The sequence below is a fragment of the Psammomys obesus genome, unplaced genomic scaffold, assembly GCF_907164565.1.
Source record: "Psammomys obesus unplaced genomic scaffold, mPsaObe1.curated_primary_1811, whole genome shotgun sequence".
NCBI classification, from domain to species: domain Eukaryota; kingdom Metazoa; phylum Chordata; class Mammalia; order Rodentia; family Muridae; genus Psammomys; species Psammomys obesus.
Genome location: NW_026592710.1, coordinates 7,410,125 through 7,432,850, shown reverse-complemented (window position 1 = coordinate 7,432,850; position 22,726 = coordinate 7,410,125). Strand labels below are relative to the sequence as shown.

The 22,726-nt window shown below is 47.6% G+C and overlaps 2 protein-coding genes across 3 annotated transcripts in view; one reads left to right on the top strand and one right to left on the bottom strand.

Moving 5' to 3' along the window:
• Window positions 1-2,172: 2,172 nt before the first annotated feature.
• Window positions 2,173-9,904, bottom strand: Ubiad1 (UbiA prenyltransferase domain containing 1). The gene is made up of 2 exons (XM_055615365.1): window positions 9,068-9,904; window positions 2,173-4,174 (listed from the first exon to the last, which is right to left on the bottom strand). The coding sequence occupies exons 1-2, from the start codon at window positions 9,594-9,596 to the stop codon at window positions 3,687-3,689; spliced, it is 1,017 nt and encodes a 338-aa protein (XP_055471340.1). The 5' UTR covers window positions 9,597-9,904; the 3' UTR covers window positions 2,173-3,686.
• Window positions 9,905-15,150: 5,246 nt separating this feature from the next.
• The window catches only part of Mtor (mechanistic target of rapamycin kinase), a 108,176-nt gene continuing 100,600 nt past the window's right edge, over window positions 15,151-22,726 (top strand). Inside the window, exons 1-7 of one of the 2 annotated variants that reach the window (XM_055615097.1) lie at window positions 15,151-15,229; window positions 17,576-17,679; window positions 17,801-17,976; window positions 18,625-18,733; window positions 19,365-19,597; window positions 20,175-20,375; window positions 21,507-21,641. In XM_055615097.1, the coding sequence (XP_055471072.1) occupies window positions 17,815-17,976; window positions 18,625-18,733; window positions 19,365-19,597; window positions 20,175-20,375; window positions 21,507-21,641 (840 nt within the window). In that variant the 5' untranslated portion in view covers window positions 15,151-15,229; window positions 17,576-17,679; window positions 17,801-17,814. The remainder of the gene's footprint in view (window positions 15,230-17,575; window positions 17,680-17,800; window positions 17,977-18,624; window positions 18,734-19,364; window positions 19,598-20,174; window positions 20,376-21,506; window positions 21,642-22,726) is intronic. The other variant, XM_055615099.1, reaches the window with a different exon arrangement.

Here is a 22,726-nt window from a genome sequence, read left to right as displayed (position 1 = left end):
ACACACACACACACACACACACACACACACACACACACACACACACACACACCTGGAAACATAGTTGGCTTCCAACTCTATCTTCATTCATCCCACATTCCATATACTGTCAAAGGCATTTCCGAAATCCAAGGGTGTATCTTCCCTGATGTGCTCTTGATCTGACTCCACAGTGACTCTCTACAAGGCAAACAAGGTACCCAGGTTTAGAGCCAGCCATTAAAAATGGCCAGTGCAGGACTTCTGTCTCCTTGTTGTGGATTGTAATGTCCTTCCTGATCATCTCCTGGACCACAGTAACCTTCACCAAGATCACCACTGTCTTAGTCTGAGATTAGAGCCAGGTCCCAGTGTGGGTTTGGTTATTAATACAGAAAGTAAGACACCATGCGTTGGAGTCATAATTCTTTCCTCTCCAGCCCCAAAACCGCCTAGTCCTGAGCTTCCAAGATTTTCAAGGTGGCACACTGTGCAAGACTTCAGCAAAGGTATAGAGGGAGGCCAGCTTTGAGTAGCAGAGGTGAACAGAGAGGCCACAGAAAAGATAATTCACTGAGCCTGGGCAGAAATGGATCTGGGGTGGCAGGAACCAGTGTCCCCCACAGGCCCGTGGTACCTGTCAGAAGGAAGGGGCATCTTGAACCCTTCAAGAGAAGCAGGGTGAATTCCAGGCCTGAACCCCAGCACCAGGAAGCAGGGAGGTGATCTTATAGCTGGTAAATGGAAGGACTAAAGGCCTAGCTAAAATCCCTGACTTCTGGCCCCAAGGGACTGGGGGTGGGGGTCCCCGGTGACCACAGGAATGTGAAGGTCCTGAGGTGTCTGGAGTTGGATTCCCAGGTATCCACTGGGCAAGCAGAATAAATCTGACTCAAGTGGTAAAGGTGTGTGTGTGACCACGTAGTCTAAAGTCATTCAGAAAACCCACAGCCACATCTGTTCTTGTCGTAAGACACTTTCTTCTCAGTCACACACCAGTATCTGGGAGAGCATTTCGCTCTGCATTTCCTCATGCTTACTGTTTCTCTTGACCTACCAAACCAGTTCCCTAATTCATGAGCATCCTAATTATCAGTCCTTCTAGAAGCTCTTCCTCCGAGGTTCATGAAAGCTTCAATTTGGGCTGCCGTACTCCAGTTGTTAATAACAGATAATCTGGCTGGGCAAAGGGCAGAGGGCAGGGCTTGTTTGAATGTGCTGCCATGGGCTGCCTTCCCCACTGCTGACACGCTGATCTGTCAGCTCTCTCCCACGGTGCATTCAGCCTCAGGAATTTATCTAACTGCGGTGATATCTGTCCCACATCTCTGCCTCGTTCATAAGGATGAATTGTCAAATGCCTACCCAAACCGTAAACTCACTCCATCTACTACAGGTTCCTAATCCATCAGCACGGTAACCTGGCAGAAGAGAAATGTAAGCAGCAGAGGATAGAGGGAAATGAGGTTAATGTGGTCTGGCCCCGCTGGCTCTGAATGGTCCCCACCGCCTTTCCTAAGGGCCCCTGTCCTAGTTAGGGTTACCATTGCTGTGACCAAAGCACTTTGGTGAGGAAAGGATTTACTTGGCCTGCACTTTCACATTGCTTTTCATCCCTGGAAGACAGAACAGGAACTCACAGGGCAGGAATCTGGGGGCAGGAGCTGAGGCAGAGGCCATGGAGGGGTGCTGCTTACTGGCTTGCTCCTCACAGCTTTCTCAGCCTGCTTTCTTATAGAACCCAGGACCACTGCCCAGATATGGCACCACAGTGAACTGGGCCCTCCCATATCAATCACTAATTGAACAGAAAATGTTCTATAGCCTTGCCTACAGCCCAGCTATATGGAGGGATTTTCTCAGTTGAGGCTTTCTTCTTTCCAATGACTCTAGCTTGTGTCAAGTTAGAACCAATAAAACCAGACAAGACAAGCCATCAACCCTGGTCAAACTGTACCCAAATTCATCGCTGGTAACAAAGTACCCCTCCACCACACTGCACTGTCCCAAAGTCCTGGAATGAGTTTTCGTCCTGGAGACAGGGTTTCACTGTGTATCCCTGGCTGGCCTCAAACTCCCAGAGTTCCAGCAGCTGTCTCCCGAGTACTGCACCCCCATGCCTGGCACTCCCTGAAGTCTCTGCACAACCCACAGTAAGAGCAGGAAGAAAGCAAAGAAACACGAAGCTGCTCATGAATACTGTTTATTTTAATTAACAAATCTATAGGAAACTTTCATTGAATCAGGAGACAGAATACAAATTATGGTGGCCTGTATAAAAAATGTGGCCCCAAATATGGCCTTTGGGGATCATATATAAAAATAGACATTAAAACCTGCACCCAACAAGGTGTAGCAGCTGACCCAGTTTTGAGAGGGTAGTCATGTGTCAGGCCTGGCTTGTGGCCCTGAGAGCCGCTGGCCATCCAGGCTCCAGGTAACAATGGTCATTCCCAACAGAGGTCATAGGGGCTTCTCCAAAGGCAGGACACCCAAAACCACCACATGCCACAAACCTGGCATGCTGGGGAGAACAGGAAAGGAGCACCCCTTCCCTAGGTTTCCGGTCCCTGATCCAAGCTCAAGGACCCCAGCTCTCTGGTAAACAAACCACACTGACTACAGAGGAACTCTGGGCAGTTTTTAAATACGTTTTTTCCCAAGGAAATGACCCAGTGCTAACTCAAGGTGGTTTTCTGCAGGCCAAGAACCTGTAGTACCCTCCAGGACAGCTGGTCACAGAATAAAGCTCACTGAGGACGGTGTGGTCATCTCAGCACAAGGTGTCATACTTCGAAGGGTACAACATCCTTTGGATGTGATCTCACTGAAGCCACCCTCTGGACAAGACAGGCAACAGAGCACAAGGAGAGGAGGGATGTATTTCATAGACCTTTCACTAGCAAGGTCTCTCGATCTAGCAGAGTGGGGCCAGGACTGTTGTCCGTTGGCTTGTACATTCAGCAAGCCCTGCTCTGGCTCTGTGGACAGAGAAGTACCCTGACTCATGTGTTACTGCTGCCCAGTCTGGACACTACCGCTTTGGGTCCCAATAATTACTGCCATCCTAGTGGACTCTACAGGGGAAGCAGCCCAGCCCCACCACAACACACGAAAGCTTTTCTCAGGTGCCCCAGGCTTGATCGTTTTGCTGCGGGGTAAACTGCCACTTTCCTCAACAGTGGTGATGAGTGAAAGGAGAGATGAAGGACAGAAATGTCTGAACCACCACCTACACAAAAAGCCGGGAGCTTTATGTTAATGAGGGACTTTCTCTAGCAGGCAGCACATTCATTTGGGCGACAGGTGCTCCCTGCAAATGGGGCCTGGCACCAATTACTGCCACTTCCTACGTGCAAAGGTAACAGGACAGTACAGTGTCTCATCACTACGGCCCTTTTGGGACACAGCTCCTTCACAGACTGTTAGGGTATACCGTCTAGAACAGGGGAAGATGGACCTTTCATCCTAAAGTGGCCTGACAACACCCTCTAGTGGAGATTATAAATAACACAAGGACAGTGTGTCCAATCCATCTACGGACACTAGAACAGTTTCATATCTTTACAAAGATAATCCCAACACACAAGGGCAGAAGCTCATCCACTCTGCTGAGCACCCACCCTGGCCAGTGGCACCCCTGCTCAGTCTCTGGATTCTACCCATCCTAAGGAGGGACTGTGCTGTGGTGAGAGCTGCTGGTCTCCTCAGAGCCTGGGCAGACTGCCTGCTGGTGCCAGGATGATGCCAAAGACATAGAAAAGCCCCAGCAGGAGGTTGAGTTTGGCTGTCCTCTGGGGCAGCTTGTTGAAAGCCTGGCTGCGGAACTGCCTCTCAAGGGAGAAGGCCATGGGGATGGTGAGCAGGGGCAGTGCCAGGCTTATGCTGCAGTGTGTGGCCAGGATGCTGAAGATCAGGTAGGGCAGAAAGAGCAGCGTGTTGTAGAGCACATAGGAGAAGGTGGGCCCGATGAGGATCGCCAGCGTGACGATGCCAGCCTGCCGGTCAGACTCTATGTCCCTGGTGTTGTTGGAATGGAGAATGGCTTCTGTGCTGAGGGCCAGAGGGATGGCGTAGACTAGAGGGAAGATGGCCAAGGACCCCACCTGGACAGCATAGGCGAACATCACAGCCAGTGGGCCAAAAGTGATGAGGATGATGAGGTCTCCCAGTGCCACATATTTGAATCCAATTCCTGCAGCCAGAAAAGTCAAAGAGGAGCTGTAAATCAAGGGCTGGACACTGAGGGGCTATCCAAGAGATGACCATGTCTGGTGAGAGGCTATGAGGGTGAGCAATTACTGGGGTACCCCCAAATTATCCTATACAAACTCAGATTTCTAAGTCCAGCTGCCAACTACCTGTCAAGTTTGCCTTTTAGGATTTGTCCCCAAACCCAGTGTTTGCCACAAAGGAGTTCTACTCTGAACTCCTGGTTCACAGAGATGACATGAGCCTAAGAACATGAAAGGTTTTGTGATCTGGGGCAGAAAACCCTTCTCCGGCCCTGCAAGGCAGAACGGACATCTTGCCTTCTTCCTCCCAAGTCTTCTGGTTTGAAAGACCCCAGTGAAAGATTATGGTATTTCACAACCTATACACTTCCACTGAAAAAAACTGTCACCCATATAATGAAAATAGTGTGCCCTCTGTGGTTCCCACCAATGAAAACCAAATTATCCCCACTTACCATTCTGCTCCAAAGCCTGCCTATTCTCTCCCTCCAGCCCCTCCCTCCAGCCCCAGCGCCACACCACATCCCACTGCCTTCCAGCCAGGTCCAAGTCAGGGTCATCTTACTCTGGAATACTGCAACACCCTCCTAGTGATTTTTGATCTTGTAAACTCCCTACCCCATCCCAGCATGCCTTTAAAACTCTGGGTTTGCCCTTTCCGAACACTCAAACCCTCAACAACCCCGTGTCCTTGGAATAACAGTCCTAACACCGGGCTTGTCACAACTGGCTCCCCAGTCCTTGGCACTAGGGCTGAACTGAACACAGAGCCACAGTAACAAACACTTCCTACTAGAACTGAGGTCAGGAAAACTTCACACTCAAATTGGAACAGGTAAAGCCATGTGCAATGGCAAAAGCTGGCCAGAGAGGGGACCCAAACTTTTATTGCTACAGATACCTGCAGAGCCTTTGGATCTACTGATGCTATACAGCTTGGCCTTGGGGTATCTGTCTAAAATGACAGGTGACGATGGTCTACAGGGGATCTACAACCACACAGACCAAGGACCAAGATCTGGCCAATTTCAGCTTCCTAGAAGCAGCTGGCACTAAATGAGTACCCCTGGTTTTTGAATGCAGCATCCCCATAAGGCACCACAGGCAAGACTCCTCAGCCCCCCAGCACCAGGAAGCCAATTCCTCACAGCAAAAGGTGTGTCCTCAGGCTTGGTTATCTGAGGACATGGTTATCTGAGAGTGCTGGGATTACAGGCATGCACCCCCACACCCGGCTAACAAAGTTAAGAAGGATGCTCATGGCTCTGGGCCTGAAGAGCTAAAAGGATGAAGTTATGAGTGAGCTAGGGATGCAGCTCAGTGGAGTGCCTGCCTAGCATGTGAGGGGCCCTGTGTTCCAAACCACACACACACACACACACACACCAAGAGAGAGGAGGGAAAAAATGTCACTGTGTAAAATGAGAAAGCTGTAGGTGTCTTTGAAGAGATAACCAGGAATCTGACTTCACATGGTCTAGGAATGACTAAAAGCTGATGAGCAGGGGTATGGCTCACAGGTAAGGTACACACTTGCCATGCTGTACGAGTGAGGAGGGCACTGGGGGCTGTCTAGACCCCACAGTCTCCCAAGAGAAGTCAGATGCGAGCCTGGAGTTTATAAGCCTTGAGCTTAAGAGTTACCACTTAACAAGTGAGACTGGTTATAATCAACAAAGGAGCCATGGGAGAGAAAAAGGGACCTCTGGACTGAGCTCCAGAGGCTGAGGAGCGGGGAGTAGCCAACAGAGATGGAGATGGACAACCAGCCTGTTCTGAGTGTGGCCCCTGCTGACCTCTCCCTGGGCCTCATTCTTCCTCTGGACTACACGGGACCCCAGACCCTTACACTTGTTGGCCCTTCAATCAGAGTGCAATCAGACTCTAATTCTAACCGATGGCCAGTTCCATTTCCTTCAAGTCTTCGTTAAAATATCACTTAACTAAGGAGAACACCATGGTATAGAGAAGAACTCAGGAGGTTTGTGTGTTGAGGAGTTAGTCCCTGGGCTGGTAGAATATTTTATTTTCAACATTTATTTTTATTTACATGTATGCATCTGTGCCTCGAACTTACGAAGTTCTGCCTGCCTCTGCCTCAAACTTTTTTTGTTTTTACGAGACAGAGGTTCTCTGGGTAGTCCTGGCTGTCCTGGAACTAAGTCTGTAGGCCAGGCTGGCCTCAAACTAAAGATCCGCTTGCCTCTGCCTCCTGAGTGCTGGGATTAAAAGCGTATTACACCACCACCTGGCTGCCTCAAACTCTTTTAATAGCCCTAAATTTTCAACTGCCTTCTAGGTAACTACAGTCTCTTGATTTTCTTCCCACACCTTCAGTCTCCTTTACATGGTCCTCATCTTCCCCTTCTCTGAGGTAAGAGGGCTGTAGGGCCTAGAAATGGTCCTCTGTGCTTTTTACCAACACTCTCTCTTAACAATCTCACCAACCCTATAATGTTATCTATAAGAGGAGCCCAGGCCTCCTCTATAACCTGCTTTACTCAATATCTGAGCTTGGAGCTCTTAGCAGATGTTAAGATGTCCAGAGTTGATCTCCCAACCTCCCTCCAAAAACCTTGCCTTAGCCTTAGCATGCCTGTGATCCCAGCACTTGGGGAGGCAGGGGCAAGCGGACCTTTGTGAGTTTGCAGCCAGCCTGGTCTACAAAGCAAGTCCAGGACAGCCAGGGCTACAGAGAAACCCTATCTCGAAAAAAAAAAAAAAAAAAAAAAAAAAAGGGAGGGGGGCTATCTGGAGAGATGGCTCAGAGGTTAAGAGCACTGACTGCTATTCCAGAGGTCCTGAGTTCAATTCCCAGTGACCACATGGTAACTCACTACCATCTACAATGAGAGCTGGTGCCCTCTTCTGGCATGCAGGTAGATGTACATGCAGACAGAACATTGTATACATAATAAATAAATAAATTAAAAAAGCAAAAACGTCCTTCTCCCCTGTTTGCCATGATGACATCAACTGTAGCTTTCCAGTGGCTCAGACCAAACCTTCTGAGTCAAACTTAGTTCTGTGGTATCTCTACCTAAGATCCAGTCCACTGGGACACACTGTCTACCTCCAAAGCCCATTCAGAACCTGACTTACCTCTCTGTGGCCGCCAGCCTAATGCAAGCCACCAAACATCTTGCCTGGGCTGCTCAGGGGCCTCTGATGTGGTCCTTGTTCTTCCACCCTTGCGCACCTGCTTACCTATTCCCAATACATAGTCGGAGAGATTCTTTCAAAGCATGACATCACATTGCTATTCAAAACCCAGCAATGGCTCCGGGCACTTCAGAGTAAAGAAGTCCATGGGCTGGAGAGATGGCTCAGAGGTTAAGAGCACTGGCTGCTCTTCCTAGGGTCCTGAGTTCAATTCCCAGCAACCACATGGTGGCTCACAACCATCTATACTGAGATTTGGCACCCTCTTCTGGCATGCATGGGCACGTGCAGACAGAATACTGTATAAAAAATAATAAATCTTAAAAAAAAAAAAAAAAAAGAAGTCCAGAGGCCCAAAGGGCCTAGGAAGTTTCCAAGCCTCCCCCAACTCCCCAGACACAGCTCTCTTCCTCTGCCTCCCTGGACTACTTCCCTCATGCACAGGGCGGACTTCTTCCTAGTCCTCAAAGCTACCAAGCACTTCGGCACTTGGTTACCATGTCTACACACGATCTCTCATTGCCTTCAGTCTAGCTCAGGTGTTACCTCTTTAGTGAGGCCCACGACAACCAAACTATTTAAAATAGCCATTAGGGTCCCCTTCTCTGGCCCAGCCACAGCACCTCTTACACCCAGTTATGCACTGCATCACACGTCAGTTAATGACGGACCAGACAAGTGATTAAAGATTACAAGGGAAGATAACGACAAAAAGATTAAATGCCTCTGTCAATGGTTTCCATAGTTATTATATGCTGTCTTATTATATATTAACTTTTGGTTTGAGTGTGTGCATATACATGTGACAAGACAGATTTGAGGACAACTTTTGGAAGCTGGTCCTCTCCTTCTACCTTCTACCAGGCTGGGCAGTAGGTGACTTTATCTGTTGAGCTATTTTGCCAGTCCACGCTATGGTTTTGGTTTTTGTGGGGTTTTTTCTTCCGATGTTTTTAAGATTTTATTGATATATGTGTGTTTCTCTGTGTGTATGTGCCCATGTGTGGTAATGCCCAATGAGGCTCCAAGAGGGTGTTAGAGCTCATGAAGCTGAAGTTAAACGTGTTTGTGTGGCACTCAACATGGGGGCTTGGAATTGAACATGGGCCCTCTGCAAGAATAGCAAAAGATCTTTTCTTTTCTTTTTAATGCAGTTGAGCTCCCCACATTTAGGAAAGTCGCGGGGGTCAGCACATTAGAGTGCAGTGGCTAAGCCTGGGCTTGGGAAAAGCACCTTTGAGATCATGGTGTCTCCCCTGCCAGGTTTATTAAGATTTCTTTATTTATGTATTTTTATGCATATGAGGGCTCTGTTTGCATGTATGCCTGCATGCCAGAAGAGAGCATCAGATCCCATTAGATACTTGTGAGCCACCATGTGGTTGCTGGGAAACTCAAGACCTGTAGAAGAGCAGCCACTTAACCACTGAGCCATCTTTCCAGCCCCTACAGTAAAAGATCTTAGAGGCTAAGCCATGTCCCTAGCCGGTACGTAATGTGCACAATCTACTGCCAAACTACGACCTTCACAACATAAGATTTTCAAAGTATCCAAGGCACACACATTTTGGATTTCCAATCAAATGGCCTAATTTAGTAAGGTGTCTTTGACACTTCTACAATTCCTATGTAAAGTAGAAGTTTCCAGTCCAGGCAATTGGGCAAGAAACAGGAAACAGGCCAATTCTTACCTCCTGTGTAGAGAAAGGAGCCAGACAAGCCTCCAAAGTAGATAAGAGCCAAGTGCTCCAGTTTCAGAGTGGACAGGTAGTAGAGGCAAGCGGCACAAACACAGCCCAAGGTATAGAGGAAGACTCCAAATCGAACAACATCTTGGGGCTCCAAAATTCGGTCCACAAGAGTCCTGTCATCACTCTTTTTGTGGTCAATGCCCTTGGAAAAGTCATAGTAAGTGTTGACCAAATTGCCGGCCCCGTGCACAGCCAGGACAACCACTGCACAACCCACCAAGAGCCTGGGATCCAGGACCCCCTGGGATCTGTAGGCCAAGGCACTGCCCAGGGCCACAGGGGTGAGTGAGGCACTGAAGCTCCAGGGCCGCAAGGCCAACACATAGGAGGCGCACTTCTGTCTCCAGGATCGTTGTGTAAGCCTGTCCTGCTCGGGCCAGTCGTTCTCCAGCAGGTCCCTGTCCCCGACCTTGGTCGTCTCTCCTGCCTGGATATTGATCTTCTCCCCCGGGGCCTGCACTTCAGCCATTGAAGCTACACGTGGCTAAAGTCAATTCTAAAAGTGAGCCACTCAAGGGAACCGCCCCAGGACGAAGATAGGCGGGACAGCCTGGCCTGACCTTCCTTTTGGTTCCGCCCGGGGACAGGGCTTGGGAGGCGGTAAAAACTGAAGACACCAGAGAGCAGGCCATGCACCGCAACGGGGCCCAGCGGTGCTGCCCGACCACCTGTCACCTGAGCGAGGAGGCTTGACTGGGATCCCCTTCCGCGTGCCACAACTCAACAACTCGCCTCAATCTGCAACCTCCAGCGGGCCACCGGCGCCGCCATCTTGTGCGTCGGGCTCAGGACGCCGGCCGGAAACCCAGTCCGGCGGCGGGCAGGGCCGGGCGAAGGCCGGACAGGGGCGTGGTCAAGGCCGGATCTCGAGTTCAACAAGTAAATTAAACTTAAGACTCAACATTAGTCGGCCGAGTATTTCAGGGCGTGTCGCCTTGAAATGTACTGGGCCATTTTACTCACTGAAATAAGAAATAAGACTCATTGTGATGCGGAAGATTACCCCAATAAATGCTACGTTGAAAATACTGTGCGCATGTTGGACATGGTGGTGCATTTTTGTGATCCTAGAATTTAAGAGATGACGAGAGGAAGACAGTTTAAGAAAATTGAGACCAACTCAAACTGCATGAGACCCTGCCTCCCTCCACCCCCAACCCCCAGGGTTTCTCTGACAAGTCCTGGCTGTTCTGGAGCTCATTCTATAGGCCAGGCTAGCCTCAAACTCAAGAGATCTGCCCAACTCTGCTGGGATTGAAGTCGTGTGCCACCACCTCCCAGCAAGAAGAGTTTGGAAGAGGGAATGGTTTCGAAAAGAGAAGAAACCGAATAGAAGAGAAGGAGAGAGAAGAGGAGAGGACAGGAGGGGAGGGGAGAGGAGGGGAGGGGAGCAGGCGAGAGAAGGAAAAGAAGAAAAAGTTTGTAAACAGCCAGGAAAAGAAAATATGGTACAATATGAAGGAATATGCACGTATAGCTTTAAGAAAAGGAAGTAGGAAGTTTTCTTTGTGTTAAGATACGAAGACCCACACGATATACTGATTTTTGCTTTGTATTTGGAGACAGGGCCAAGGCTGGTTGTTCAATGGTTAAGAACAGTGGCTGCTCTTCCAGAGGACCTGGGTTTGATCTCAATACTCACAAAGGCAGCTCACATGTCTGTAATTCAGTTCCGGGGATCTGACCTCTAAGGGCACCAGGCATGCACCTGGTCTGTATGCAGGGAGGTCACGGTAGGTATGCAGACAGACAGACAGAACACCTATTCACATACAATAGTAAAAAATCAGGGGCTTACTTGACTTTTTACTACAGCCCAGGCCGCCTGGGACCTGCCAAGGTAGCCCATAATGACCTTGAAATTCTGATCCAGCCTTGCATTGTCCCAACTCCCTGAGTGCTGGGATTACAAGCGTTCACCCACACTTGGTTTTATGTGGATTTATGGGAATTCGGGAACTGAACCTGAGTCCTGTAGAGGAAGCAGCAAGTACCCAACCATGAGTCTTCTCTCCACTCCTTATTTTAAATCTTAAATTTTAAATTAATGTTGTTTTGCTTTTTAAAAACATCTACCTATGGAAGGGGTGCACATGTGCTAAGTCAGAGGACAACTTGCAGGGTTCTGTCCTTCCACCATGTGTGTTTTGGGGTTTGAACTCGGGTCTTGAGGTTTGGTGGCAAGTGCCTTTTTCCCTGTGCCATCTTGCTGAGCCCCTCTTACTTTTTGACACGGCATCAAATGTAGCCTGGAACTCAAGACCCTCCTCTTCAGTTGTCCGAGAGCCAGGATTATAGATGTTAAGTATTTGTTAATAAGGTAAAAGTTCCCAATTAGTTTTTAAATTGTAAAACATTGATAATGTTTCCTATGTATTAAATTGGAAAAATGTCACACATACACAACTATATTTGAGACAGGGCTGAGAAACCTGCCTGACTCTATTTTGAAGGCAGGAGCCATTATGTGTTAAAATTAAGTTTCCATTTACTCTAAGAGCTGAGTTACTATTATCTTTTGGTTTTGTTTTATTTTGTTTGTTTTTGGAGACAGAATTTCTCTGTGTATCTTTGGCTGTCCTGGTCTAGCTCTGTAGACCAAACTGGCCTCAAACTCACAGAGATCCTCCTGCCTCTGCTTGCCTAAGTGCTGGGATTACAGGCTTGTGCTAGGCTTTGAGTTGCTATTCTTAAATCTGTGTTTTGGAGCCTGACACCAACCCATGACCTTGATTTGTTTGTTTGTTTGTTTTTTGTTTGTTTTTAGGCCACCCGGGCCCTCTCTAATTTTTTTTTTTTTTTGAGATTTTATTCTGTGTTTCCCTATTGTCCTATTGTCTCTCCTCTGTAAATCTGCTTTGCTACCACTTGTGATTTTTATTCTTTAAAAGAAGCCCAAGAAATAGATTCAGATCTGCTCTTTAACCTGATTTAGGAGGTATCCCTGGCCAGCTCTTGGGTATAAAACCAAGCTTGCCTCAAATTTGGCTCAAAATTGTGGTAGTGGCCTTATTCTCGATTGGTAGGGATTAACAGGTCTCACTGTGTCACTCTCGTTGGCCTGGGATTCTTATAGATCCTAGAAAAATTGAAGTGATTAAAAAATGCAGACTGTCAGGCAAGTCTGATGTATGCCTTTAAGCCCAGCACTCCAGAGGCAAGAGGATCTCAGTGAGTCCAAGGCCAGCCTGGTCTACATAGTGAGTTCCAGGAGAGTCAGGAATACATAGTGAGATCTTGTCTCAAAACACAGGAAAAAGAAACAAAAAACAAGTTGAAGCTAGGCATGGAGATGAACCAAAGTCAGCATTCCCTCAGGGCCTTGAAGATAGTTCCTACTTGCTAAAAGGAGTCATTCTCCTTATCTCTGGCAAAAGGTATAGCTCTTGTAGTAACATATGACTGTGTGTCTGTTAGCTCTGGGCTCCCTCAGAACCACTCATAAGCCTCCAGCGCAGCTCACAGGCTCACTTCCTGCCAGGTACCCTGGAAACCCATTCATCCTATTCCCCATCACACCCCACCCCACAGCGTTTCTCTATTCTCTCAGGAAATAGCTTTGGCAGGTTGGAATAAACTTTACCTCTCTTCACCTCCTGAGCATCTGTTTTGGTTTTTTTTTTTTTAACTTATTTATTTATATGTATGAGCACTTTATCTGCATGCGTGCCTGCATGACAGAAGAGGGCATCAGATCCCATTATAGGTGGTTGGCAGCCACCATGTGGTTGTTGGGAATTAAACTCGGGACCTCTGCAGGAGCAGATGGTGCTCTTAACCACTGAGCCATCTCTCCAGCCCCTGTTTTGGTTTCTTTGCTGCATGCATTTCATTCAGTTTGAAGCCAGCCTCACCTGGAACTCTACATAGCAAGTCTTAGCCAGGGCTAAGGCATTGCCTTAAAAAAAATTAGACATAATGAAGAACATGCAACTAAGAGAAATAACTTTTTTCACAGTAGTAAATTACCTTAACTTTGTAAAGTGTCAAGACAAAAGATCCTTGGTTGTTCTGGGCTCACTTTGCAGACCAGGCTAGCCTTGAACTCACAGTGATCTGCCTCTGCCGCTGCCTCCCTGAGTGCTGGAATTACAGGTGTTCACCACCACACCCAACTGACAAAAAGGTAGGGCTGGAGGGATTTTAAGGGTTTAAGTGCTCAAAGGTTAAGAGCACTGGCTGCTCTTCCAGAGGTCCTGAATTTAATTTCCAGCAACCATATGATGGCTCACAACCATCTATAATGAAATCTGGTGCCCTCTCCTGGCATGCAAGGCAGGACACTGCATACGTAAAAAATAGATAAATCTTTTGTAAAACATTTTTTTCATTAATAATTAAAAACAACGAAAACAAAGCACAAGTTATACTACAACAAAAAAATGCCAACTAATATGAAATGAGATTTGGGGAAGACTTTCTTTAGACATTACCACCAGTTAGTTGTATAATAAAAAGAACTGTTGAAGCCAGGTGTGGTGGCACACACTTGTAATCCCAACACTCAGGGAGGCAGAGGCAGGCAGATTTCTGTGAGTTAGAGGTCAGCCTGGGTTACAAAGAGAGTCCAGGACAGCCAAGGCTACACAGAGAAGTTGCTGGTTGCTGGGAATTGAACTCAGGACCTTTAGGAAGAGCTGCCAGACCTATTAACTTCTGAGCCATTTCTACAGCCCTAAAAACTTTTTTTTTTTAACTAACTGGGAAACTTCATCTTATTAGCAACTATTTTTTTTTGCATTATCATTATTAATAGCTTCACGTGTTTCTCTTAATATTAATGTATTTAGTATTTCACTCGAATTCCTAATTCAAGGTATTTAGGAGTGCTCACTGTTTATTACAACACTGACAAAAATAAAGATGTAAACAAAAAAAATATGTAAATTTTATTAGAAAAATTTTAACTCTTTTCAATTTATCTTTTAAATTTTTATAAAATTTTAATTTATTTTTATGTAGTGACGCTTGCCTCCCTGTCGGTTTTGTGCACCACGTGTGTGCCTGATTCTGACAGAGGCCAGATTAGAGAGTCAGATCCGCTAGAACTGGATTTACAGGCAGCTGTGAGCCGTTATCTGAGTGTTCTCTGGAAGGACGGACAGCGCTCCTAAGCACTAAGGCATCTATCTCTCTAGCCTGACGCTGAATTTATTTCTGATCCTCCCTCCACCTCCAAAATAGCGGGATTACAGGGGTGCCCTTTACACGGGTGCTGGGGATTGAGCCCACGATTTTCATGCATTTTGGGCAAGCGCTCTCATCCCCAGGTCTGGCTATTGTCTGTCTGAAAAAAATTGTTTTTCAAGACACGGTTTCTTGGAGTAGCCTTGGCTGTCCTGGACTCACTTTGTAGACAGGCTGGCCTTGAACTCACAGCGAGCCGCCTGCCTCTGCCTCCCTGAATGTTGGGATTAACTGAAAGATTTTTTTTTAAGGATTTTTGCCTTAAAATATTTTATTCAAAGTAGTTCTTGGTGATGGTCTCTCGAGAATGAACTCAAAAGTAAGGCAAATTGGGGGCAGTGAGAATAACTAAAACTTGCAAATGCGTATTATATTTTACAAAGGAGAAAGCACGAATCCCTCAGTAAACCGATTCCCAATATATGTCTTCTGCAGTAATTCTAGGGCAGAAGACAAACAGCCCTTTCTCGGCATCATGTCTAGCGCGTTCCCGACCCTCCGACCCGCTCTCCACTACACGGAGGCTCCACAGTGGCACATTTCGTACGGAGGGGGAATCCTAGCAGCGACGAGCCGGATGTGTGCGTGGAAGTGACCGAAGTCAACTCACGGCTGATTGGCTCTCCGGAAGAGTCCTTTGCCTTCTTTTGCCTGCCATTGGCCGCGTGTTTTGTCTATTTGAGCAATCTCCACCCCACAGAAGCCGGTCCCGAAGCTTCACTTCTTCGTGATTATTGGTGAATGGTCATGCCCGTCTTCGATAGCGGCTCGCTGATTGGTCATAGGGCTTGAGAGCCCGCCCTCCCCATCCCGGGCCTAAAGGACAGCGGGGAAGGCGGGTGGTGGGGCTGGGGGCTCTGAAGAGGCGGTACCGGCTCCGGCGGCGGCAGCTGAGGCGGTGGCCGAAGCCGCGCGGTGAGTCTGGGGCCTGGAGGCAGGCGCTTGCGGCTGGCGGGATGTCCAGACTCACGGCCAGTGTGGGCCGTGCTGGGGGAGGCCCGGGAAGCCGCCTGTCTGGACCGTACCGCGCCTCAGAACCATGCCCCGCCACCGGGGCGGCCGGCCCCGCGCCCTCCCGGGGACCCCCGGCCGGCGGATCCTCTCCGGGTCTACCGTGGCGCAGTTTGGTCTCCTTCCCGGTCTCAGTCACCCCTCCAGAACCACCTTCAGATGGTGGCGCCTGCTCTGGGAGCTCCAGCTTCGGGGTCAGCCCCCTCCACCGCACCGTGGAGACCCGTCGGGCGACCCAGACCTCCTAGCTCACGCAGCAGGGGCTGCTTCTCTCACGCCCTCACTTCACGTTTCAGCCTTCCCCTAAAGCATGGCCAAAACCTTTGGGATTTGTGGTTCCAAGTAGTTTCTTTGAATCCAGCCTGGGGCAGCTGGCTTGGGGGTAAACGCTAAAGTGACTCTTAATTACTTTCATGAGAATAGAAATTGAGTGTCAGTCTCCTTCCTGCTGTGTGTACACACTTAGTGGTGGTTTCTTCCTCCCTAAAAGGGTCCTGTCTTTTATGGTATATGTTTTCCTCAGCAATGTAGTATCTGAAAGCTTTTCAAAACTTTATTCCTTTTTGTTTGTTTGTTTGTTTATCCCCTTCTCCCAGAGTATGACCTTGAACTTCTGATCCTCCGCTGGGTTTAAAGGTGTGTGACATGCCCTGGTTATGTGGTACTGGGGATTGAACCCAGGGTTCGGTGCATGTTAGGCTGTGTCTCACAAACAAATTTAAAACCAAGGTGCATCAGGAACTGTGGTTTTTTGTTTGTTGCTTGTTTGTTTTTTGTATAATCTGGAAGGATAGATTATTACTTCCATGACATGGTGGGCTGCCCCTTTTTTTATGGCCGCTTTGTTGTAGCCCCCCCACCCCCCACCCCCCATTGTAAATTCACTGGGGGAACAAACAGCACATAATTGAGGAGTGAATGGTGTCTTTTAGCTCACAGTTTAAGTGTGTTGCCCCTTTCTCGGGGGGGGGGGTGCCTTACATGCAATGGAGCACATCTCTAAGGACAAATTATAGGAGTCAGTTCCCTTCTTCACCTTGTTTGTCCTAACAATCAAACTCAGTCATCAGACTTCGCAGCAAGATCCTTTAGTCACTGGGGCATCTTGCTAGCCTCCCTGGCCCCCCAGTATATTCTACCCACATTTGGTAGAGGCTACAGGTTCAGAACCCATGGATGAATCCCAGCTATGCTAGGACCCGTGTAGGCTGGCTGCATTATACCACAGGTTGATCACCTGAGGTATATGATAGATCCAGGCTGAGATAAACGCTAGATTTTGGAAGCTTGGACCCAAAATAAGAATAGGAAAGATATAAGTACGTTTTTATTTCCATAAGACATCAGAATGGGTTTTTGAATTACTGAGTTGAGTACAGTATATCCGTTTCACCTGTTTTATTCTTTGGCAAGTAGAAAATTTAAAATTACATGGGGGCTGGGAATTTGTCAGCACTTAAGAGCAGTTACAGCTCATTCAGTGGACCCTGGTTGGTTCGCATTGCCCTTGTCAGGCAGCTTACAACTGCCTGACTCCAGTTTTGGGGGACCTGATGTCCTCTCTGGCCTTTGTATGTGTCATACACTCAGACATGCATAAGCAAATATAAAAGAAATAAAATTACGTGGCTTGTATTCTATTTCTGTTGGGCAGGGCTGCTGTAGCATAGTCATCCTCCCGCAAATGGCACTCGGAGGAAAAGGAGAAATCTTAGTCTTAATTCCCTCTCCACCTCCCCACTTCTGGTACCTGACCCTAGCCACATCCGCAGTAGTTATAACAGTGACTGAGAGCTGCGTGATATGCTTCCAGAAGCACTTTTAACCACAATCCTCACTTCAACCCACAAGTTAGGTACTATCATCCAGTCTAGTGCGTTGCCATGGAATTTGAGGAATCTAAGTGTCTCCCTTAAGGAATATAACTTTGCATCAGGATTTGAGCACAGGTAGTTTCTAGAGTCCTGTACCTGGCATGGGTGAGTGGAAATCTGTGTTAGGGAGTAAAGCCACAAATGAATTTATCACCATAGTTTATAGAATATTGAAAGATGGGGCTGAGGGTGTAGCTCAGTTTTGGTAGAATGCTTGCCTACCCTGCACAAAACTTAGCTTGGAGTCCTTAGCAGCCCCAAAATCCCAGCAGGTGGCAGTGTATGCCGGATATCAGTTCCAGGCCGCCAGCTGCATAATAAGTTCAAGGTCATGCTGAGAATATAATACTTACTTTAAAAAAAAATTTTTTTTAAGGGACCAGCAAGATGGCTCAGTGGGCAAAGATACCTGCTGCCAAGGTTTGACAACCTGAGTTTTATCTCTGGGGTCCACATGAAAGGAGGAGACAATTAACTCCTGTAAGTTGTCCTCTGACCTCCTCACATTTGTTGTGTGCACAAAAATAAATGTAAAAAAAAAAAAGGTTTTATTCTTAAAAAAAATTTTGAAGAGAATATTGAAGGATGTTCTTTTCCAAAGAACCTCAGGGCAAGATGCTCGGGACAGGTCCTGCCGTGGCCACAGCCAGCGCCACCACATCTAGCAATGTGAGTGTTCTGCAGCAGTTTGCCAGCGGGCTAAAGAGCCGGAATGAGGAGACCCGGGCCAAAGCAGCCAAGGAGCTCCAGCACTATGTCACCATGGAGCTTCGAGAGGTTGGTCTGGTGTGCTTTGGGGCTAGCCCTTGCTGGGGACTGGGTCTTGTTTAGATGGCCACTGCAGCTCTGTGAGTATTTGAAAGCCCACCGGCTTTCATGTCCTTGGGTTCTCAGGCTCCTTTGCAGCAGCTGCACAGTTCTGTGATGCTGAGCTTGTTATGGCCACATTTCAGCCCTTTGTTTTATTTAGTATGACTTTTTTCCCCTTATCACCAGCCCCTCGGTTCTTTGTATCTGACAGTGATTGGGATAGGTTTGGAGAGTTGATGTTCTGGAACTTTCTGAACAGAGACACTGACTTGCTTACCTTCCTCTCACTGGTATCAGGATGATTTTAAGACAAGCTATTCTCGTAGAGAATCAGCAAGCAGTTACTAAATAAACAGGAGTCATGTGGTCAGTTCTTTGTTTTATAGCTATGGAAATGGGTGATAGCTTTGCCTTTGGTTTGAACTGTGCCTGCAACCTCTCTATCCTAATGTCAAGTTGCCAGCCCCGACTGCTATCACCAGTGGGGAGATATGCCAGCCCCCCACCTGCTGTCACCAGTGGGGAGATATGTCAGTCCCTTCTCCCTCCCTGCCCTCTCACCATCACCTGTGGAACGATAACAGAAATCTTTTCTGTGCATGCTTTCCCTTGCAGATGAGTCAAGAGGAGTCTACTCGCTTCTATGATCAGTTGAACCATCACATTTTTGAACTAGTTTCCAGCTCAGATGCCAATGAGAGGAAAGGTGGCATCTTGGCCATTGGTAAGGACAGCCCCCAGGCAGCAATTATTAGGGACACTGGACAGATTGTCTTTGTGTTCACTGTGCCCCTCTCTGCACGTGCTAAAGGAGTAGTATCTACTTCATCTTTATTTTAAAAGAGTTTTAAGGAGCTTGTAGTTTTTGGTGCCCATAGACTAGTGCTAATGCTAACAAGTCCTGGAACACTGGTAAATCATGCTCTAGGATGTGACAACTGAGTTTCCCAACTGGTAAGTCACTTGTGTAGCCATTTTGCCAGAGCTGAGACTAAAAGCCAGGTTTTCATTCTTCGGCCCTAGATTGCCTTTTGCAGGTCTGACTTTACGGTTGACCAGGACGTGGCACAGTGGGACTCACAAATGCAAAAGTAGAAATGGGTGCTGTTTGCCCAGGGGCTAGCCATGAATCCTGTAAATTGTCACTCAGCCTTAAGTGTTTTCTCTCCTAGAAAGGAGATATACAAATGTGTTAGATGAGATAATTTTGATTTACTTACATAGTTCTGGAACAAAAATTTAACCTACTGGAGAACCATACTGAGACTGGAGTAAGGGTTCACGCACCAGCATTTAGCTCCAGGCCACTTGCATTCCAGAACACACCACATGGTCACCTTTGCTTTCGTTTCTAGCCAGCCTCATAGGAGTGGAAGGTGGAAATTCCACCAGAATTGGCAGGTTTGCCAACTACCTTCGGAACCTCCTTCCCTCGAGCGATCCAGTAGTCATGGAAATGGCATCCAAGGCCATTGGCCGCCTTGCTATGGCAGGGGATACTTTCACTGCTGAGTATGTGGAGTTTGAAGTGAAGCGAGCATTGGAATGGCTGGGTGCTGACCGGAATGAGGGCCGGAGACATGCAGCTGTGAGTACCCACAGGACTGAGCCAGCCAGGGCTGGGGAGCAGTGGTGCCTTCTTTTGTGCTTTGCCTCTTTATGAAGCCTTTCTTGGGAAGAGGATTTCAGGGTTTGAGGTTGGAAGCATCCGCAGCTGTTTTCCAGTTGGTTCAAGGAAGTAACACAAGCATTAGCCCTGGCTAGTGGCTTTGTCATTCACAACTTTGTAGCATGGTAGCATTAACTAAAGACGCTAGTCTTCTCTTAAATGAAAATAGTTACAAAATTGAACATCAAAGAGGTTTTCATCCAGTAAATATTTATTGACTCTTCTGGACTGCAGGCATGGTTCTAGGCTGTTGGTTTAGTGTTGAATAAAGTGTCAAACACCTGCCTGTCCTGAGTGTGTTCAGATAGTGCCAGCATTCTGTGTTTGTCAGCAGCCAGGTGGTGAGCACTAAGGTGCTTGGTTGGTCTTCCTTTGTCTCTCTGGCGCCAGGCTTTCCCAGATAGGAGAGTGGGAGATGTTCTAGGATGGCAGGGGTATGTCCTGAGAGACCAAAGTCCTGGTATGAATAAGAGTTCTGTTTGCCCTTCTTTCCCAGGTCCTCGTTCTCCGTGAGCTGGCCATCAGCGTCCCCACTTTCTTCTTCCAGCAAGTGCAGCCCTTCTTTGACAACATTTTTGTGGCCGTGTGGGACCCCAAGCAGGCCATCCGAGAGGGAGCTGTGGCTGCCCTTCGTGCCTGTCTGATTCTCACCACCCAGCGGGAGCCGAAGGAGATGCAGAAGCCTCAGTGGTACAGGGTGAGGGGATGGCTCTACACTAGCCACTAGCAAAGCACTTTTGCTTAGAGAATCATGGATGGCCAGGGAGCAGGCCTTAAATTTGTTTGGGCCTGGCATGGTTTTCTTCTGTTCACTGTGAATCAGTAGTTACTTTATTGCATTTTCTTAGTAAAGATACATTGGTAGTCATGCCATTATTTTATGCATCACTAAGAATGAAAATGTGTCAGTTAGACTAGGATTCAAGACTGACTGTTGTGTCGCAACCCTGTAATCCCAGTACTGGGAGGCTGAGGCAAGAAGGTAAGAATTTGGGGCTTAGTATGACTTGAGATTTTCCTGCCTCTGCCACCTTAGTGTTAACATGATAGGCACAAACTGCCATGCCCAGTTTTATGCCGTGCTGGGCATTGAACCCAGAGCTTCATGCATGTCAGATAAACGCTGCCAACTGAACACCCCCAGCCTCTGGACCATGTCTTTAAAGTTTGTTTGGGAATCAGACAGACAGGTCTCTGCATTCAAGGACTTCCAGGTATTTATAGTGAGACCCTGACTCTAAAACAAAAACAGCATTTGATAATTGAAATTTTGCCAGCAGTGCCCACATCATCATCACTTCAAAATATAATTAAACAGCCAAGCTTAAGTCCTGTAACAAAAAATGAGTTCAAGGCCAATCTGGGGTGCCTGATGAAACACTGTTTCAAAACATAAATAAAAGCTGGTGTCCACTGCCTTCCTATCAGCAGTTGTTAAAGTCTAGAAAAGCAATGTTTCCGATTCAGTGTCCCGAGTCCTGTGGTGATGTCTGTTGCCAAGGAAATGTATGTCACAGAAGGAGTCCTAAATATGGGAACAAGAGAACTGGCCTCCCTTCTCTCACAGTCTTTGTTGTGGGATATTGGACAAGTCATCTAATTCCTTTGGACCATCAGACAGAGGTGACAGTGGCATTTGCTCAAAGGCATATTGTAGCATTGGAGCTAAATTAAACAAAAGAGCTTGTAAGCCAGTATTGATGCTGGCATGAGGCTCCTCACTAGTGGGCACTGGAATGCCTCTGAACCTCCGAGTAGAGAGGTTAAGGGGGTCAGCCTGTGTTTTCTACCTCAAACATGAGGTAATAAAGCCATTTTCTTTACTTAGCACACATTTGAAGAGGCAGAAAAAGGGTTTGATGAGACCCTGGCCAAGGAGAAGGGGATGAATCGAGATGATCGGATCCACGGGGCCTTGCTGATCCTCAACGAGCTCGTCCGAATCAGTAGCATGGAGGGTGAGGTGAGAAACTGGGAGCCCGGGCTCCAGAGCCAGCCTTTCAGCAGGCAAAGAATGTCTTTGTCTTCTCAGAGCTGCAGATAGATGATTTTAGGTGGTAGCAAGTCTGAGAACCATGAAGCAGGCAGTGAAATGGAAGGGTAAGTGGAGGCTGAGGTGGTGCCGTCTGAGTGAGAGCCACATGATTGAATGAGGCTGCTTTGCACGTGGCTGGGAACTGTATTCTAAGCAGAGGCTTTGAGGTGGGAGAGAGTTTGGCATGGGGCAGATGGCCGCTCGGTTATGAGTGAAGGAGAAGGAGGAGATGGTATCAGAGAGGAGTAGAGTCCAGTTAGGCTCACTGTGGTCAGCAGTTTTATTCTAATTGCAGGCACAGACGTTAGTGGTATGCACATGGGAATCAATGGGGTGTTGTAAATTTCTGACACCTCTGGCTGTGTGGAGAGGTGGGAATGAAGTCAGAGAGTTAGGTTGTTAGCTAAGTTTAAAGATGGAAGGATTTTGCAGCTTGTGAGAGAAAACAGGAAGGGCTGAGTCCACATCGCCCTGAGTGTATAAGAGAAAAGCAGTGGCTGTGTCTTTGTCTCTGTATGAAGCTTTTGTGAGGTCCTTATGTCAAAGTGGGCCAGCAAAGGAAGAGCAGACAAGCTACAGCATCCTTGCCTTCTGTCGTTGGCCATGAGCAGCCCATATGGCCATGGCATAGGTTTGGTGCTGGAACTCCAAGCAACACCAAGGCCTCTTGATCAAGGCTCTTGTAGTTGAGGTAGCATTCTGGTCACTGCCACAGGAGACTCCTGGAATAGTCTGGCCAGCTTCAGTTAGATGTAGTGACTCAGATACTGAGGAAATAGGAGTCAGGGTATATTGAAGTAAAATTCCCATCTATGAGACTTCCCGTGAGGATCTGTTGGCATGGAATTTCACCCCATGGTTCCCTGACTTAACAGACAGTGATTGGTGGTAATAGCTATTGCCTGGGTCAGGGTAACACATGGAGTAGTAGGAAATGTTTGACTCTACTTCTGTATACTGTGTGATTCAGACAAGCCTCATGGTCATCCTTTTGCTCAGGGCTGTTCCCAAGT